Source organism: Caretta caretta, chromosome 5 (assembly GCF_965140235.1).
Source record: "Caretta caretta isolate rCarCar2 chromosome 5, rCarCar1.hap1, whole genome shotgun sequence".
In the NCBI taxonomy this organism is placed as follows: Eukaryota; Metazoa; Chordata; order Testudines; family Cheloniidae; genus Caretta; species Caretta caretta.
Window position 1 is genome coordinate 60,918,595 of NC_134210.1, and position 21,448 is coordinate 60,940,042.

The window sequence follows — 21,448 nt, forward strand, 5'->3', positions numbered from 1 at the left end:
TAAGGTATTGGTAAAATGGAGATCATAATACTTCCCTGCATCAGGGGGTGTTGTGAGGATAAATACATTAAAGATTTTGAGATTATGGTAATGGGAGTCTCAAGAGCAACTGTGACTGCCACCTGCTACAACGACTATCTATTTATTAGTTTTAATGAGGCCATTAAGTCTTTTTCACATCAGACTGTCATGTCTTCCTTAGGATGTACCCAATATCTTAGGTTAATATTTTTGCAATATCTAGGTATAATTTGTTAAGGCTGGAGTTTTAACTCTGTTTACTTTACTTTACTGGGTATTAGTTAATCACTGAAGTAGTACATTTATGGCAGACTACACAGGGATTTACACATGAGTCCTATTAACATACTTGGCAGCTGAGTGGTTAAATCCTCATGTGAAACTCTAAAAATTTACCTCCCAATGTATTTGACTGTGTTTTTGTGGTTTAATATTTTATTTTTTATTAGTCAAAGAAACAAGAAGAAAATGCATATTATGAAAATATACAAAGTTTGGTATGATATTCCACAATGTCCTTCTAACTTCCTATATGGTCTATCTTGTGAATATGTAAGATACATGCCTGGTGTATATATTTTCAAATGTTTATTTACCTAAAGTGTTGTAATATGTCCTTCAAAATAATATACTCCTTTATTATATTAATCCCAGAGTCTCATTTTTAAAACCACAAAAGCATCTAAAAATTATTTTACCTGATACACTTTTTGGAGACCAAGGAGTGTGTGGTATAAACACATATTTAGGGATACTGAATACTGTACTGTATTTTGGATGTTTGTGCATAACTTGCATTAGCCTTAAGGGTGCTAATGAGGGATGAGGGATAATAGGAATTATGTTTTGAGGGAAGAACAAAGCCCTGGGAGAAATTTTTAAAAAATATTATTTATTTGACGGACAGTAATACCTCCTTAAGAACCACAAAGCCCTATTGGGTAAATCTCCATCTAGATTGCTACCTTTCTTCAACGGCTCTTCTGTGGATCTTAGACACATTTCTCTCTCTCTCTCTCTCTCTGAGGTAAATTGTTTAATAGTATGAAAAATTAGACAGACAGATCCCCTTATTTTCAATAACAATTGTGTATATTGGTTTTACAATCTACCTGTTCCAGTCTGGGGTAAACTTTTATGGCCAAATTACAAACTCTTGTAAATATGGACTCATAACAATATACTTTCAGGGGAGTATTACTAAAAAAATACCACAACAATCTCTGAACAGCTCACACAGATCACTTAAGTGCAATCATTCATAAAAGCCAGAGAAGTTTTGCAAGAAAGAAAACCTTTAAAATCTTATTTATTAGGTCACTTTCCAATGTTACTGATCCTGATCAGATTTAATGGCCTATTTAAACACAGCATTCTTAAATATCCTTAAGTCTCCAACCAATAAGCACATGACTTTTTTAGGCTTCTCTAAGCAACATTATGCAGGCTGACCTTGACATTAAAATTAAATAACCAACATCTCTCTGCTGCCATTTTGATGTATAATCTCAAGGTACGTTCTTATACTTCAACAGGTGCTGAAGCTCAGTCACTATATAAAAGCTACATTAAAATAACTTTGCTCTCAAATGATTATGGTTAGCACAGCAAAATCATATATTTTTAATATTCACAGTTCATTGTTGTTAAATCTTATCTGCTGTTAATGTAGCTGTGAAGCTCATAGCCTAGGAACTGGAAGATGCCAAAAAAACCCCAGTTCCTCTGAATGATTAGGTTACTAAAACTATTTATGTGTTCCTGTTTATAATGAAAGATAATACATTATTACTCCACATTATGTGGAAAAATTCATGGTAGCTCCAATTAACTGATTTTAAATCACTCTAGGAAGCAGGTGGGCCTGTACTCTCCTTACTTGTAGTGCCAAATGTAAACATTAAAAGGCGTCTGGATGGAGTTGAATTGTATTGAACTGCAGGGAAAAAAAAAAAAGCTGTTCCAAGAAATTCTGTCTTCTAGTCTATTTGCAATTGCAGAATAGAAAATACAGGATAAAGTCTAACATGTGCAGATTAAGTATACTAAGAGCATAGTCCTCAGGTCTTTATTCAGGGAAAATTCCACTGAATTGGGCCCTACATGTGAAGTAATGACTAACTTGAAAAAGGAAGCCACATGGCAACTGAGTTTGTCCCTCTTTTTTTCTGTTATTTTTTGGAACACTATTAACAGTAATTCAGTTTGTCAGAATCCTTCCTCTTCTCCCATTATGAGAAAGATTCCAGACAATCAATCAGAGTCAGAACACAAACCATCAAGAAGGAAGCAAAAACTAATGAAAGACAGAATCAGATTCCACACATTCCATGCCAAGTTTTAAAGCTTTCAACTCCCAAAACAATTGGGAAACTTCATAATACAATTGTAGGTTCAGGGATGCAGAATGGCAGATGAAGATGGACTCTGAAAAACTGATTTACTGGTGACTAATTTTCCCTTGTGGTCTGACCCACTTCCCTCCATCCTGTGGAAGATTCCAGACAAACTGCAGATGTAGAATGTAGACCCACAAAAGCAGGTAGACTTATTGAAGAGATGGCTTCAAAAAAATTTGGAGCTAAATTTGCCTTGGTTATCTATACCCACCTAGTATAGGGTAATGAAAGTGTAAGACAAGGTTCCACTAGCCCACTTGGAGAGATGAAAATAAGCCATGTGTGAAGTTCCCCTTCATTGGCAGGGATGGAGTCTTACCTATCTGTTTGTAAGTATGAGAATGTTTTACAGACTTGGAAGCACAGAAGACTGGTCCTATTAAGGGTTAAAGATTGGAGCCCAAAGTCTATCAGACCCACCAGAAGGCTGAAACAGCTGAAACCTGAACTCAGAGAATTTCAAGCCATTGTTGAATGTGATTTTTTTAAAAAATGTTTTGCAGGGACAAGTTAGTAGAAAAGTCCATCCAGATCTTCATTGATACCAATCATCTGGTTCTCCACACAAATGCAAATTCCCTTAGTTCACTTCCAAACTCTACCACATACCTCACATGTGATCCTGGGAGACTCTCCAAATCTTCTGGGGAATAAAGACATATTGCTCAGCTCAGAGACTCACCAAACAAATCCACCCAACATTCTCACTGCAAAAACTCCATGCTAAGAATGGCCAGCAACCCCGCCATTACATTTCAAGATGTTCTGGCTAGGAAGCTAGTACAGATATAAGTTCTGTGTCAATGAAATGATTTTATATCTTCCTTGCAGGATCAGAACCTTATGATCATATTCTCCCTGACAAGCTGCCAATGAAAAAGGAAGCCCAAATGTAAGTGTGACAAGGGAGTGTGTTCTTTCTGAGGATGGGCAGCAGGCAGTTGGCAGGCACGGAAAGGGCATTTGAGAGGGAGTTAAGGGGACCATAGATGTCTCCACAGTACTCCAGTAATAGAAAGCAAATGGACAATTTAACAGTACCTTAAGATGCACCAGGGAACTTTTAATTTGTACCAGCAGGGTCTACATGAACCAGGTAGTGCGCAACACATTAGTGTTCTTTAGAAATCTCACCCCTGTAGTACACATTGCTGCTCTGTGTAGGCAAGCCCTACAAGAAGATCACTGTGGCAGTCAAGGAGAGAGTGAAAGAGAAAAGGATATGAAAGAAAACCTGAACATCTAACTCAGGGGAGCAGGAAAGGGAGAGTTTTGCCTCTCTAACTATACTTATATAGTTAAAGTGGCAACACTCCCAATGCCACTAAATGTAGCCTCAGTTACCCCAGTATAAAAATGCTTATACCAGTAGAACATATTCTGGTTCAGGAAGGAATAAGCTATACTGGTCTAAGTCACCTTACACTGGTACAACTGTGTCCACACTAGGCATTTGCTGGTATAACAATTTCAGTAAAAAAAACAACCCCAACCCAATATCACTAACTGAAGTGGTTACACTGGTAAAACTTTTAAGTGAGGACCAGGCCTGTAAAATGTATGGAACTGTTGTGGTGGTTGGGATAGAACACGGCAAAGAACAGCCCTTGTTATGGATCGATATAAAGGCACATGCAACAGACTGGCTTGATTTCTGCATCTAGGGGTCACAGCTCTTGGTCACTGGGGCACTGAGGCATTTTTTATGCTGAAATTCTAAAAACCTAGTATGAAAATTTCTTACACAACTGCCATTTTATCTACTATAATAAATTTCACGTTGGTTGTCTTTAAATTTCTTACCTTAAGACTAGCAAATACATGAAATGCTATTTTTAAGGAATGAAGAGACAATAAAACCATACGAAACAACAAGTGGTGTAATGTTTAAAACAGCTATTTATAAAAGAGGGAGTAATGAAAGAGAAAATTTATTTTTAAGCGGTGTCATTATTTAAAATTTTGAAAGATTTCTTTTGTACTGGGAGAAACAATAAGAAAGTCTTTGATTTTTATGTACCACTTACAGAGGTTTGACTGTATATCATACAAATGCTTTAAATTTTATCCAAATCTACAGTTAAATTACTAATGTAATTACTCATGTAATTTTTATCCAAAACTACAGTTAAATTACTCATGTAATGAATTCAGGAGAAATCATACCTTTTTATTGTTAATTTAATTAACACGTTTGTGGTAAGAGTTTGGCTGTATTTAAATGCAGTTCTCAAAGTCTTCACTACTACAATTAAAGGGATCATTTCCATATTATCCTAGAGGGTAGTTTTTTGAGGGAGTTATAATTTCTGAATTAAAGCAATAACAAAAGCAATAACCAAAATATGGGCAAAAATGGCTATCAAACTTATTTCAAGGTATACTTCTCTGTGATCCCAATGGCAAAATATATTAATAAAATATATCGCTATTAACATAAAAATAAATCAATTGCATGCTCTTTCTGAAAAAGTGATATGATGTGACAGCTGTATATCCCTTAAAAATCATTGTCAATAGGACACAGTTGCATTGGGGTGAGTAATATAAGGGTGCTAGAGCTGGAGTGGAACATAGCCTCACAAACAAGTATATTCAAATTTCTGATTTAGGAGCTTTGTAAAGTCACAGTAGATAACACTGATGATATGATAGATTGCTAACCATTATACTAAGCAGTACATCAGTAAATACAGCAACATTACTTCCCCATCTTGTATGTATAGTTAGATTAGTACAGTGGGGCTGATTCAACATTGTGTTACTCCAATTTTACACCAATATTTCTCTATTGATTTAAATTGAGTTATAGTGTCAGAGATTGGTGATTCAGGCCCAGTAGGTGGGGAATTTGGGAAATAAATTAAATGATTTTTGGATGCTGAAGTTCAAAACTCAAGGATATGGAGGAAAGAGGGAGATCATACCTTTCTATGCAAAGAAATCCTACTTCCTGCAGAAAACAGGGATGAGGGGAGGGAGGCTCAACCCACTGCTGGGGCACTGCCTTCCCTTACCTTGGAGTATAAAGAGACCTTTTTGCTGGCTTGGAAATCCATATGGGGAAGGGCATGAGAATTAGGGAGACTGAGGAAAAAGTGGGTGGAGTGGTATGAAGCAGATGTACATCCTCTTTCTTAGGCGTCTCTCCCAGAGCCCAATTAAATTTACGGAAAGAAGATAATTCAGCCCAAGGAGGGGTTGCAAAAGGCCAGAGCTACTGGAGAGGCATAAGGCCTAGCCTTCCACTTATCCCAAAAGATCAAACCACACCCCCTAATGGTATGATGTAGGAAAATCTCAGAGTTTTCCTTCCTCTGAGCTACATCTGACAGGTTTTAGGAGAGGGTGAACCAGCCCCATATTTGGTCAAATAAGTAATCTCAGTTTATTGGTCTAATCTTAGATCCTGGTCCTCTCAATCTAATTTTATGACATTCTGTTCACGCTGCAGCACTGCAACAAACCTGGAAGCCTCCTCTCCAGAGCAATTCAGTACCAGAACAGCAAGAGTTATGAAAGTTAGAAAAAAGGTATATTTCCCTTGCTGTTTACATGCGAGAAAACTCTGCACTTCTGTTTTCACTCTAATCAGTATTTTCACTCTCATTTTATATATACTAAAAATTAAATAAATATAAGGTTAAGTAAACAAATAAATATAAGGTTAAAAATGTATACAACTAACAACTAACTATCTAGGTTTCAGAGGAACAGCCGTGTTAGTCTGTATTCGCAAAAAGAAAAGGAGTACTTGTGGCACCTTAGAGACTAACCAATTTATTTGAGCATGAGCTTTCGTGAGCTACAGCTCACTTCATCGGATGCATACTGTGGAAACTGCAGAAGACATTATATACACAGAGACCATGAAACAATACCTCCTCCCACCCCACTCTCCTGCTGGTAATAGCTTATCTAAAGTGATCATCAAATTGGGCCATTTCCAGCACAAATACAGGTTTTCTCACCCCCCACCTCCTCCCTTTTTTTTTTTCAAAAAAACACACACACACAAAAACTCACTCTCCAGCAGGAAAAAAAAAAGGGGGGGTGGAGGGGGTGAGAAAACCTGTATTTGTGCTGGAAATGGCCCACCTTGATTTTCATACACATTGTGAGGAGAGTGGTCACTTTGGATAAGCTATTACCAGCAGGAGAGTGAGTTTGTGTGTGTGGTTTTTGGAGGGGGGTGGGGGGGGTGAGAAAACCTGGATTTGTGCTGGAAATGGCCCACCTTGATTATCATACACATTTTAAAGAGAGTGGTCACTTTGGATGGGCTATTACCAGCAGGAGAGTGAGTTTGTGGGGGGGGGGGGGGCGGGGGCGGAGGTTGAGAAAACCTGGATTTGTGCTGGAAATGGCCCAATTTGATGATCACTTTAGATAAGCTATTACCAGCAGGAGAGTGGGGTGGGAGGAGGTATTGTTTCATGGTCTCTGTGTATATAATGTCTTCTGCAGTTTCCACAGTATGCATCCGATGAAGTGAGCTGTAGCTCACGAAAGCTCATGCTCAAATAAATTGGTTAGTCTCTAAGGTGCCACAAGTACTCCTTTTCTTTTAACTAACTATCTAGTTGTTATTGCAATAACTACTGAGGAAAGTCCAAAAGGAAAACCATTTTAAATATCCTTTTTGCTTTCTATAACTGCTATTCTTTAGAAATCATGAATGCAACATACATTCATTATAAATAGCACTACAAGATTGTGTTTTTGAGCTAAAACTGAAAGAAAAAGTTCAAGAATGTTTGTAGATGTGTCTAGTTTGACAGTTTAGTGTGCTGGATGTGACTTTCACAGTCTGTTAGCAGATTGTAGGAAAGCCATCACACCTGTGACTTGCTCATTGATTAATGAGTCTTTCAAGTCATTGCTACCATCTGAAGAAGGGCCATGGCCTTTCCAAACTTCACTGGTTTATTCGTCTTCAGCTGCAGTCCTACCAAGGTATCTTCCATCAAGAAAATCATACCTGGTTAAAGCTAATGAAAACCTCAATATGTCATTTTCTAGACAAGTCAAAAAGCATGTAAAACTAGACAAAAGATGTATTCAAGCAACATGAATGTAGTTTTGTCATAACCTGTCAGTCTAGAGACTAACATTAAAAAAGCTTTCCACAATGACATTTTTCATGGTGGCAATTCTGAATTCTCTCTTTACTATACAATACAGGACACACAACAGTTTCCTGCCCTATGCACAGACCAAGTTTGTTGTTTGATCCAGAAAGGAATTTGGCTTAGTCAAATTGGCGTTTTTGAGAACTTGCTGGTAATAGTGTGGGTTATCCATGGCAGGTTCAAAGGCCACCCAAATCAGTAGATCACAGCACCTGTTGACACAGTCTACCAACATGGGAATGGCATCCTTCTGTCCCTCAATCCTGCAGCATCTTACTTTCAAGTGTACCATGGTCTCAATCTTAGCCCCACTTAGCCTCAGTGTTAAATGATATGCCTATATGGAGATGATCATGTAAACTTTTCACTTAGTGAAATAGATCATGTAAGCTTTGCCACAGTAAGAAAGGTGAAAGATAGTTTTTTGGCTAAAGCACTGGACTGGAGTCAGAAGATCTAAGTTCTATTCTTGGCTCTGCCACAGACTCTCTCTTCAACTCTGGAAACAGCGCTTCAAGCTCTCTATGTCTCAAATTCTCTATTAATCTAGGATAATAATACTTCCCTTGCTACCTCTCAGGGGTGTTGAAAGTCTTAACTCATTAAAGTTTGAAAAAGAGTTTTGAGATCTTTGGGTGGAACATGCTATTAGTGCAATGAATTATTATGTATTATTAATTGCACATTGCTAAAACCCCTAAAAGCTCAAGAGGCAGAAGGAAGGAACAGTTTGGTGGGCAAGACTAAACTTCTAACTTGCTACTATGCCTGCCTCAGCTCTTTCTCCTTTCCCTCACAGACGCAGAATCATAAACCCCACAGTGCAGGTGGGTGGATAAGCAGCGGGTGGTAGTTGGAACAAGGACACAGTCAGTACCCTGCCTGCATTAGCACAAGCGCAGAGCTCTAATACATCCAACTCTACATCCAGGGAGTAGGGAAAATAGAATTTGCATTTTCAGCAACAAGAAAGATAAATGTGACCCTTTTCACTACAGAAGCAACATTGAGTAACAGGAGGGCCAGAGTTGAAAGAAAAGAGGATTATTGGTAGAGGAAAGACTGCATCTGTTAATAAGGAGATGAGACAACCCTCCAGGATTGACCTGGACTCTCCCAGAATTGGCACTGATCTCTTGGTGACTATTGAAAGCAATCCGGGAGATCTTAAGAGGATATTTTAAGAAAAAGACATTACGTCATGTTGCAGGAGGCCGGGGAGGGTGGGGGGAATCTCCCAGAATAGCTTCAGTCAGAGTTGGCAACCCTAGACAGCCAAGTACTAGATGCAGGGTGTATTATGTAGTGGCATGAGGTGCTGAGTACAAAATTGAGTCAAAAGGCATATCAAGCAATCTCAACGTGGTTTCAATATGGAAAAAAGCAGGCCCTGCCATGAAGAAATGATAAGGGTAGCTATGCAAATTGTCAAGGAAACAGATGAGATATAAAGCCTTACAATAGATACATAAATACATACATAATTAATATCAATACTAATAATTCAAACTGATCTAGCATTTTTTCATTCAAAGATGTCAAAGCACCCAATTTATAAATGGGAAAAGTGAGGCAGAGTGAGCCAATGACAGAAAAAAGGACTCAACTCCTAGGCCTATACTCTAGCCACTAGACAAGGCAGTCTCCCCCTTCATGCTCTTCTTAAAGTAAGGTAGGTACAGCCAATACATTTTTTTTATTTTCCCATGAGCAGGTTTTATGCACTAGTGCTAGATGCAAATCAGAAAAAAAGCTTAATTCCTTTGATAGTATCAGTTACAATAGAACATATCCCAAGTATGCAAAGGCCCCATCATAAAAGACTTTTGACATTCTTCTTTCTAACAGAGTTGGACCAATATTAGAAGGTTAGATATGGGAAATCGTATTAGCTATAGCCAATCAGGGTCTGATAGCTTCCTCTTTTTCCAGTCTTCTTAAGGGGAAAATTGTTTTACATACCAATGAAGGGTTCTGCAGGTCCTGCAATAATCAGAAAAATGCATGAACATTTACACAGAAGTAGAGCAGAGTTATGGGCTGAGTTGTGCCGTAACTGTGGGCCTGTTACAGGGCTACAGATGATGGTACTAGTAGGGCACAAGCTTGTGACTTAGTTCCATTGCCATGAATATTCAACATGACAGTCTTAGGCACATGTAGAATTGATTAACTGAGTGGGCATGGGGTAAATCTCAGCTAAATGAGAGAGTTTTTAAGAAGAGATGCTGGGCATCAGACAGTATAACACATATACATTTAGAGCACGGTCAGCCATATCCACAACCATAATGGGCTTTCATATAAAGACCATTCACCAAGAGATTACCAGATATTTCATCCATATGTTATAGCCCAGGTCAAGAAACTTTATTACTGACAATTCATGCTGTTTAACTATTTAGTTCCACTCATATTGCTCTATGAAGGAGCTCACTGAGAAGTAGATAAATCTACTCCATTGGGCAAATAAGTTAGCAGGGCTCACAACTGACTGGACACACTGTGATTCAAATGGCAAAGGAGCAAGAACACACAGTGATAATAGATAACACTGTTAGCTGGCAAATGGCATTTTGCCTATTTTGTCATCAAAATTGTTCATCTAAGGATAAAGATCCAATATTTCTCAACCAAATAGGATTAATTAAAAAGGTTAAAATGGGGAATAGATAGAAATCTGCTTTTTTTCCTAGTGAGTACCAGATCTGTTTCCCAGGGTGTAGTTCTGAGAGCTCTAGTGTGGTGGACAAGTCCTGCATCATATTAGGGGATTAGGAATTTCTGTGGTTCTCAGGGGAAAACATGCACTACAATGTACAATTGTTCAGGCATATTGTATCTGTGTTGTAAATATGTGGAGATGGACATTCTCAACCTGCATTTCAAGTTCTTCTCAACAAATTTCCTTTTATACAGGAAGGGACTATTGGGATGCAATTAAGTAGTGATTGCTCACTATGCCAGGTAGATCTTATTTAGTTAAGGGAATTATATATCGTAAACTATGAATCTTGTACGGTGTTGGAGTCCTGAAGACTTGACACAAGCTATTTGATATCAGGGCTCACCCATTCACAGATGCATGGTGGGATGCCACAGAAAAGTCCAATTACTGGGGCCAAGGGATCCCAGTGATCAAAATGTAGGGATTCAGATAACTGCAGGACAAAGCGCTTATTCCATAACTGTTTTGCACATGGTTAATAATTTTCTAGCTAGCTGCCTTTTACATCCTCTATGTCTTCTTTGTGGTATGCCAGCTGCAACTGGAATTTTTTTTTTGAGGGGGAGTACTATGTTCGGTGTTATACAGTAGGGTGCATTAGAGGACCACAATGGTCCTTTCTGGCCTTGGAATCTATGAACTCCTTCTCCACTAGAGTTTCTCCTACAAAACCAAACTGTCAGGGACATGCCACTTTTTTTCCTGACCTTGACATCTGTCACTTTTTCAGATTCAAACCTCTTTAGAGACATATCACATCTTGATGTGGACAAAAAAGTGCATTTAACAGCACAGCTCACCTCACTGACCCACCTTTCAATTTCAGTACTAAATGAATATTTCAGCATGTTGGTAAATTGGATTTTAAAAGAGCATTTTCTGGATATATAGATGATCATCAACACAATAAACATTATTAATGTAAACATTTTCCACAAATAGTTCACCATATGGGTACCATTCACAACAGATGGTATCTGTGTATCCACTAGAATCTATGCAATTTTGCTCTGTAATAATTCAAAATTCTCGACTAGAAAAAAAAATGATTTTATTCGAGTTACAGTGGACTTTAATAAATAGTTAAACATTTCATCAGATCACCTAACTCTTGATTGGGAAATAAATACTGCAATTTTTTCCAGCATCAGCTAGTATAAACAGAATAGGCATGTGGACAGTCCTTACCAAACCCAATCGAAATGTTTTCCCACTGGCCAAAGCCCTTAGGCTCTACTGTAGACTATCTCAGATTAGAATGCTCTCCCTGACCCCAGCATAGCAGTACACTATCTGGTATAGGCCCTAGGTACCCATAGGACAGTGTCACTGTGTGATAAGCCACTGACATGTCTTATTAGGTAACATTCAATCTTGATTTGGCTATGGCCCATTCTGGTATCCTAACTGGACCAGAGTTTGTGCAGGTTTTGCAGCAGATACCACTGCAACTAAATTATTTGCCACAGGATATAATGAGCCCCTTTGACTTACTACGTAAACACACACACACGCACCTCTGCTCTACTTTCAAGAAGCCTACCAAGCAGTTGAAGATACCTATATAGAGAGGTCTGAACTCACATATGAGAGGTGGACCTGAGCACGGTGAAACATCCAATGTCCTCCTGTGACAGTTACTTCCCGTCATGAGTCCTGCTTTTCTCATGACCATCTTGTTTTGTTAAGCATGGTCAGGTTGTTGACTCCCCTCCAAATTCATCTGAGTAGCAGGATAGATCATACTAACATGAGACCTTCTGTGGTTGCTGCCTGCTGGCTAGCTACTGGTCAAACAAAATCAATGAGATTTCACCCAACCCCCAGCATAACTGTAGATTACATCACAGATATTAAAATAGCACAACTGTTCACATTTATAGTAGCATGCAAATTAGCAGTTTTAATTCTCTAAAAATAAATACAAATGAGATCTGAAAGTATTTCTTTTAACTTGCATGTGTGTGAGAGCAAGCAGGTGCTAAAATCTGAGTGGAGATTACTTTTTATGAGTGCTTTAAAAAAGCAAATCCTTTCAATGGGGCCATGTTCTCAAGTACATAAAAGGTGGTTACAGGGAGGAGGGAGAAAAAATGTTCTTCTTAACCACTGAGGATAGGACAAGAAGCAATGGGCTTAAATTGCATCAAGGGCAGTTTTGGTTGGACATTAGGAAAACTTCCTGTCAGAGTGGTTTAGCACTGGAATAAATTGCCTAGGGAGGTCGTGGAATCTCCATCATTGGAGATTTTTAAGAGCAGGTTGGACAAATACCTGTCAGGGATGGTCTAGATAATACATAGTCCTGGAATTAGCGTAGGGGACTGGACTAGATGACCTCTTGAGGTCCCTTCCAGTCCGACAATTCTATATCACTATGTGTGCAAATGTACAGGATATACAGGCAAGTGTTCAAAAAGACAGTGGATTTATACATTATAAATCAACATACCTACTCACTTAGCAATATAGCAGTAGATATTTTTGCTGTATGAAATTTGTAATTGTTCACAAGTTGAGAAATATATCAATATTAAATTATGATTAAAGGCTGTAGTTCTTCTAGTTTGAATATATATTTTGTGTTGTATGTTTTGAATATATATTTTGTGTAGTAAAGCCAGGGGATTCACTTTTGGAAAAGCAAACCTCTAAGAGCATATAAAAAAGTGTTGCATATTTATGTCATGTGAAAGGCAAAAAAAAAAAAAAAAGGCAGTGGACATGTAGGATTTTTCTTATGCATGTGAAAATCATAGACATGTATTATAAATTAGTTTAATATTGTAAATCATTAATGAGAATACTTATTCAAACATAACACTTCAAATGTAACTGAAAACCATATTTTACCTCCCATTTCAACTACTCTCACAGCTATATATGTAAAAATATACACATTGCATCTGAAATCAGCCATGGAAAGAACTGCTGTTTAACCACCTTTCCCCCCTATTGTTAAGAAAACTAGGTCAAAGTTTCTGGAAGGTCTGATCTGTTAATGGGTTAAACACAGATCTCTGCCCTTCTTACTTTAGTAGGTTGGTCTCTATGACCTTTTACATTATATGACCTTGAGTTAATGTAAAGCACTAACCAAGATATTTCTTTTAAACATTTTCTAAATATACTTTTATTTCAGGGTTTACAGGACTAGGAGAGGCAGGATTCAAACACATAGGTGGAGCCAGCACTGAGTAGTTTGCGAAGATTCATGCCCCTTTTATACTGGAAGCCTTTTACCCTCCTCTAACTGCCAAATAATTAATGTGCCTACTACTTGCAGGCTCAGGGACAAAACTTGTCCCAATCTCACTCAGTCAGTAACTAGGTTGGGGAGGCATTTCCCTGGTAAATGAGTCCCATAAGCACTTTTTGCTTAGTTTTTCTACTGTAGGAGAATCAGCAGAGCGTACTTAGTAAACATAGTGTCAAATAGACAGCATTTAAGCTTAAAAAGGGAACTAGAACTAGACATCACTGTGGACAGCTTGATGAAAACATGTATCCTCATTGTACAGCAGCAGCCAATAAGGGGAGAAAGATGTTAGAACATGTTAAATAAACTGATAGAAAATAATGCTGAAAATATTATAGGGGCTGTTTTATAAATTGATGGTATGGCCTCATTTTAAATAATGTGCTCAGTTTTGTTCACCTCATCTCGATAAGGATACAACAAAAACTGAATGAATCCAAAGAAGGACAATTAATGGAGAGACTTCCAAAATAGGAGAAACGATCAAGATTATGACAATTCAATTTAAAAAGGAGACAAACAATAGATGACATGACAGAAGTATATAAAATAATAGGTAGTGTAGAGAAGGTAAACCAGGTACTCCTCTTTACACTCATCACACAAATTACAAGTCAACAGGGGAGTTGTTGTGGCCTGAGAGAGCAGCTTCCATCTGTAAGTCACACCAACCCTTCTCCACTGCCTTTGGCTCATGCTGATGACATCAGCAAACAGGGCAGTATAAGAGCCAGCCTCAGAGCTTAAGTTCCTGTTGTGGGTTGGAGTCATACTTTTTGTTTATAGACACACTGAGTAATTTGTATTTGTTTTAGAAAGAAAATACAAATTCCTTCATTTTAACTGAGGGCAGTTGTAAGCAGTAAGTAGGGAATGACATAGTGTGCATTCTTTGCTATTGTAACATCTTTGTCAATTAATTTTGGATTAACTAAAAAATTAATGTTTTGAAAATATTGGATCAAAGTGAGGATCTCTAAATCAGTTCAGCTTCCTTTATATCAAAATCCTGTTATTTGTCTGCTGGGTCTCTTGAACCCAGTCTGTACCAATATACACATTTCCGCCCAATGGGTGGTACTTCTTTGGAGTTGCTTACCTGTGCCAGGATTTGCATCAATTGTCTCCCACTGATTTTAGTTCCCTGTGGAAGCTCAGTAACTCTCCCTGATGGAACGAGTATACTATCCCTAGCTCACAAATATACATATAACATTTATAGATGCACACGTTTATGAACAATCCCTTTGCCCATAGCATCTGGCACATCTCAATAAAATAATCTTTTCAAGTTTCAGAGCTTTCACATCCATTACACTACCAACATGTAACAAATCAATATGTTGCAGACAACAATTACTGAACAAATCACAGTTTCTGCAGAGCCTGGTCTAGAACTCTGGTCCCCTCACCTCCAAAAGTCACGGATCACCATCATTTCAGCTAAAGAATATCTCACTGGATGTCAGTAGTAGTAGGACCCTTTATCCTGTCCATAGGCTAGTAAATAAAGGGTAACTTCACACATACAAAATTAGTACATTACAGGAGAAACCCTATACATATTAGGAAGGAGCATTCATTGCTCCAAAGATATCAGCTTCCTTTCATACAAATAGAGGTCATAGGCACCTTAGAACTACCTTAAATATATAAGTAAGATGATTTACCATGCATACTTAAATTTATCCTATACCAAGGACAAAATTACTATTTTTGTTATATCTGATAGGGTAAGACACAAATACAGCATACAAATACTACCTGCAAAGGACGTACAGTATTTTACATGCATACCTATCAACAGTCTGTGAGCTGTAAGAATATCATTTGTTTTGCATTAAATATCCTTGCTGTTCATTAAGCACTGCAATTTTAAAAGACAAAAATGTCATTTTAAAGAGGAACTGTTAGTATCGTTAAGTAAAATTTGTGTTGCATTATTTTTAAACAATTTAAATTAACGTTTCTGTGCTATAGCTATTGTTTGCCATGACATCACTGAATTTAGGCCTTCATCGCTTATTTTAACAAGCATTCCCCCTGAGTTCTGTGCTACACAGCTGAAATTTATATGAGTATTATGGATTTGGAAAAGCAAAAATTTGCTCTTATTACTGTGTAAAGTACTGCTTGTGGACAAAGGCAAACAAATTCTGGAATCTTAATCACAAAAAACACAAGCTTTTACCCCTTGAGATACAAATTATAAATTGTAAATTATACATTTATCACTAGACTTTCTCATCGCATTCCAAATACAGAAAAACTATCCTTTCAAACTATTGACATTTTAAAATTATGTAGTTTAAAAATATATTTCCCAATTATTTTACAATTGGTGTCAAAATTAACTTTAATGTATAGTCCATTATAAAGTAAGACCAAAAATTGGAAAGTACAGACATTCTATATAAGAATCATATTACCTGTGTGCCAGCAGTGCCCTGAAGGTCATCTGATTCAGTCCCAGATAACTTGGCAGCAAGATTGACCAATCCCAGTTCCATTCAGTAATGGCTGACTGTTGAGGTATGGGAAGAAGCTATTGTTAGTTATTAATCAGAGTTAATATGATCAGTAAATTAAAGCTCCAGCTGTGATAGACTAACTAAGAAGGAGGGGGGTCTAGAACAAGGACTTAGACAGATGACATCAATCATGTCCATAGAAGAAGGTTTTTATTCCAATAAGACAGCAATTAATTTATAAATCCATTTGGGGATGTAGCCATTATTTATAAAAAGATAAATCAATTTTTTGAGTCGTTATTCTTCCAACTGTTAATGGCATTTTGCCCAGTCACTTTCTCTGAGAGCTTGACTCTATTTGAAAAGCAAAATAATTGGCAACTTTTTATGTATTGTAGCAATTTACATTTTCTACTGTCAGCAAAAAGTTTATCAAGAGAAAGAACTTGGTGTAGCTGGAATTCATGCTGTATCTTAATTAGTGCAAGATATTTTACTTGTCTATTGTTGTGTAAGGCATTGCAATCACCAGATGGTTATTATAAATACCTATAAATATAAACAATATGAACTCAGGTAAATACCCTGTTGCTTATTTAATTAATAAAATCTACCCTACAATAACTGTATGCAGACAAATGATGTCATACAAGTATCATGCTTACAAAGCAATACTTGTAGCTGTATAACATTAACATTATTAACTATAGTTCAGCCAATAAGGAATAGTGACCATAATACAATTAAGTTCAATATACTTGCGGGAGGGATCGCTCCCAAAATTAGTATGGTGAAAGTAAATTTGGCTAGGAGTTCAAAAAAAAAAAAAAAAGATGAGGAAGCCAGTCAAAAATGGGGAAATTAAAATCCTTATGACTCTGAATGGAGGCTACTTTCCCATACAATAATAAATAGTAACAGGAATTATGTAAACCCCTAAACAGAAAAAGAAGAGGGAAGGTAAATACCCATATATATGTATATTAATATATATGGCTAAATGGCAAGGTTCAAGAGATTATTTAAGCCAAACAAGTCTCCTGTAGAAAATGGAAATCCAGCCCAAATGAAGCCAATAGGAAGTAATGTAACATAAACTGAAGCAAGGAGAGTTTCCAACAAGATTTTCAGGGTTCCCTAGTCCCGCAGAACCTCTGGTGCTACTGGAGACAGTTGAATATACTCCAGGGTTCCTCTTCCACCTAGATGCTTTAGTTCCCTCACTGTCTCTCCGCTTTTCTTTTACCCCCCTCCATCCTTCCTTCATGCACTCACACACAATAAAAGTCAGGGAGAGGGAAGGATAGAGAAAGGAAGAGCGGGAGAGAGGGGCAGGGAAAGTAAAAGAGAATAAGTGAGTAAATGGGGAAGAAAGTGGATGGTGGAAGTGAATGTCTGATTAAGAATGAATGAGGAGGAAAAAGTCTATCAAGAATGAGATGAGAGATGGAAGGAGTTAATGAAGAGGGAGGAAAGAGAGTTAAAGAGGGAGGGGATGGAAACAGGAAAGACAGTGCTCCAATGTTCTAACTGTAAACTCAAGTAGTCATTCATTCTACACACAGAATAAGAAAAAGAACATCGAAGATAAGTGAAATTAGAAGGGCTAAAAAGAGGGGATTTGACGAGCAAACAGAAAGAAAAAAAAAACCAACCAAGAAACTTTGTAAATGTAATAGAAGGAGGAAGCCTGGGAGAGAACTGGTCAGTCTGGTTGTAAAGTAAAGGAGTAGTGAAGGAAGGTAAAATCACCTGAGATAAGCTAAATGATTTCTTTGAAGCAGCCTTCACAACAGATCCATTGAGGAGCTGCATGACCTGAGCCTTACTCTTATTAGGTAGCAAAAAAGAGGCACTGTTAGAGATTGAGATGTCAGGACAAAGTGATAAAATTCAGAGTAACAAGTTGCTACAACTAGATGGTAAACATCAGGAGTTCTGAAGAAATGTAAAAATAAAGTGGATGAATTGTGAACAGTAATTATGTGCTCTCTCTCAAATTAGCTACTAAACCAAAGGGCTGGAAGATAACAAATCCACATAATATTTAATTAAATTGCAATGGTTGATCCTGGGGTGTACAGAGCAGTGAACTTTATTTCAGGACCAGGTAAACTGGCTGAAATTATAATTAAAAAGAATTATTAAGCCTCTTGATGCACATGATATGATGGGGACAATGTAGCACGGCTTCAGAAAAGGAAAATCATGCTTTCTAATCTACCATAATTCTTTGCATATGTCAACAAGATAGCAAATAAGAGATAACCTGTTGATTTAGTTTATTAGTTCTTGTTATGGACTTTTTTGAAGGCAGGTTAAAAGACCATTAAACAGGCTTTGAAAAAATCCATAACAAGAACTTATATTAAGGAAACCAAGTAGTCGTGGGGTGAGAAGAAAAGTATTGTCTTGTATTAGAAACTGGCTATAACACAGAAAACAAAGAGTAAAAACAAACGATAAAATTTCATAATGGCAAAAAGATAACAGGGCGTGGCTCCAAAGTCTGCCCTAAACCACTGTTGTTCAGTGATGTGGTAAAATAGGTCAATAGAGAGTGTGTGGCAAAGCTTACAAATGACACAAAATCAGTTGGGTTACTCAAGACTAGAGAAGCTGCCAGGAAAAACCCAAGGTGGCAGATGAAATTCAGTGTTGACAAATGTAAAGTAATGCACATTGTAAGGAATAATTTGAACAATTCATACATATTTCTGTGTTCTATTTTAACTGTAGCCCCGAAGGAAAAAGACCTGGCAGTCATTGTGGGCAGCTCAATGTAGTCCCCTGCTCAATGTAGAAACAGAAGGGGTACAGAAATCGATGTTGAAAATGTTAAGAGGTTAAAAAAAAAAACTACAAGAATTGTACATGAAGGGAGACTGAAAAGTTTGGAACTGCTTTGTTTAGAGAAAACAAAAAAAAGAGGGGACATGACATAGGTATATAAAATAACGAATGGTAAAAATAGGGCCCCTACGTGTTTTGTGATTCCACAGCCATAGAACCTGCTGCAAAATCTATCCTTTTTTGAAGATGCTGCAGAATTCAGCATTTTTGCATGAGAATCCCATATTGTTGCAGGCAGGTACCAGACATTTTGTTTTCTGTCTCCTTGCCCTATCATTTCCACCCTGCAGCTACCTCTTGCTTTCTAGGGAGAATTAATTGGGGAACGGAGGCTTATGGGGCTGGAGTGTGGAGTCCATTCACCTGAAGAACACAGTGAAAATATTAATTGACACATTTTTCATTTATATTTATTTTTAATATGGGCCCTAGTCAAAATACTGATAGAAAACAAATTTGTCAATAAATATTTTTGTAAAGGATTATTTTCTATGATATTTTTCCCCCATTATATTCCTTAGGTAGCCTAGCTTCATGGATATTGGCTATCTTGTTGTTCAAGAGACCTGTCTCCAAACCTCTCTCTGCTGAGTGCCAGGAAGTGGGAGCCTGTAACCAGCTTAAGAGGCTTATCCCTGGCAACACTCTCCAGGCAGGCCAGCACACTCTTCTGGTTCACCCACTTCCTGGCTTATTTAGGCTAATCCAAACCCAGTGGTAATGGGCTGTGTGGGAGGGAAGGGATTGTTAATGAAGAGGATTTTATGGGAACAGAGTAAGTTAACAGTGCTGCAGAATTCAGCTGCTCTTGTTCCTGAATTTAGTGCCACTGTGCCATGGAATACACAGAATCCTGAATAAACACAAAGTTGGCACTCCTATTTATGCTCTCATAATAGAAGAACTAAGGCACAGTCTTTGGAATTGAAAGGCAACGAGTATAAAACTGATAGAAGGAAATACTCTTACACAATGCATAATTGGCTCACTGACAAAAGATATTGTGAAGGCCAGAGGCTTAGTGGGATTCAAACAAGGATTCATCATTTATGTGGGTAATGAAAACATATATATACTTAAATTATATATGGTAAAAATAAAGAAACAGATCAGAGATTTTATAAACTCTCATGCTTCAGGAGAGAGGACAACCACTGACTGATGGGGATAAGAAGAAATTTAGGCAGAATAATTGTCCATTATGAGTTTTCTTGTACTGTCCTCTGAAGAATCTAGTAGTAGCTACTGGCAGAGACCAGATAATGGACTAGACTGACCATCGGTCTATTCCAGTATGGCAGTTCCTATATTCATATGTTAAAAGTATATTTTTAAGGAAATAAAATAAGGTAACTTCTTTAATAGTAAAATTAATTTCAGGAAGCAAGTTGATTTACTGACTAATAGGTTTGACACATGATACTTTAAGGTCTATAGTCCATTAATTATTTTTATTTAAATGCTTGGACAGTTTTCCAAGTTCTGAAAAACAGATTTTATGCTAAAATTTCTGGAATCCAACACAATCCAATATGAACTATCTCTTGTCACCTGCTGATTAATGGAGCACTGCAACTCTGTCATATAGCAAAAGAATTCTGCCCTGAGTTGTCAGTATTTGAAGGTCTTATTCTACTCACTATTAATGAATGTAGGCAAGAACTATAACAGGCATGATAAAAATATTATCTGCGTTCCATATTTGGACACCATTTAATTTTTTTCCCAGTTGTCTAAGACAAGTAATTCCTCCCTTGAGTCCTCTTCATTTAGGATATTTACAAAGGGACTTGTGGAACAAGAAAGAGCAACACAGGCTTAAAACTAGTTCAACAGGGGTCAAGAGTCTCAAATTAGTATTCATCTCCATCATTCACACCATTAACACTTTCACTGAAATACATCACATGGATTAAATATCTATTAACAATATTTAGAAAATGGCATATACAGTGAAACTTGTCTTTAGCCATCACTAAAGAGAGCAGAGGTGATATCTTTACCGAAATACCAAACAAATTTGTACTGAAAAAAGATAAAGGGTTGTCTAGAGGAAGAAGTTTTTAGTGCGTACTTCAGTGTAACAGTTTAAAAGATCAGCATTTATATTACCATTTGAAATTGTGGGGGTGCCTAAAGGGATTAAGAAGATTGGCAAAGTCTCCGAATAAATTTTTCAAAAGTGCCTACGTGATCTAGGCACATAAATCCCATTTTAAAAGTGACTTTTGAGATTTGTACCCTAAGTGCCGTTCTCAGACTTAGGGAGTTTTGATGATTTTACCTTAGATCTAATTTAAAAAAAACAAAAAACAAAAAAAACCTGCTGACCTGGCAAGGTACTAGTTTCTGGAATTGGATACCTTAACATTTTACCTGATTAGCCTAATATGAACATCGGAAATACATACTTTTCTCTTTTTTTTCTATTTAATCTGTATCTATCTATATATTTCCAATGCAACCATTACTATAGTGTCTCGTATTTTTGACAATGGCTGTCATCAGGTACTGTATTTTATGGATGTTTTTTCATCATTTCTCCCAAATATGCACTTCAAGCTTTGTCACTATATTCAACAGAG

The 21,448-nt window shown here is 37.3% G+C and overlaps 1 protein-coding gene across 11 annotated transcripts in view; it reads right to left on the minus strand.

Moving 5' to 3' along the window:
* Positions 1–21,448, minus strand: part of KIAA0825 (KIAA0825 ortholog) — a 413,723-nt gene that overhangs the window by 160,367 nt on the left and 231,908 nt on the right. For all 11 annotated transcript variants that reach the window (XM_048849271.2, XM_048849272.2, XM_075128575.1 and 8 more), the window contains one exon: positions 15,969–16,063. In XM_048849271.2, coding sequence (XP_048705228.2) covers positions 15,969–16,063 — 95 coding nt within the window. The remainder of the gene's footprint in view (positions 1–15,968; positions 16,064–21,448) is intronic.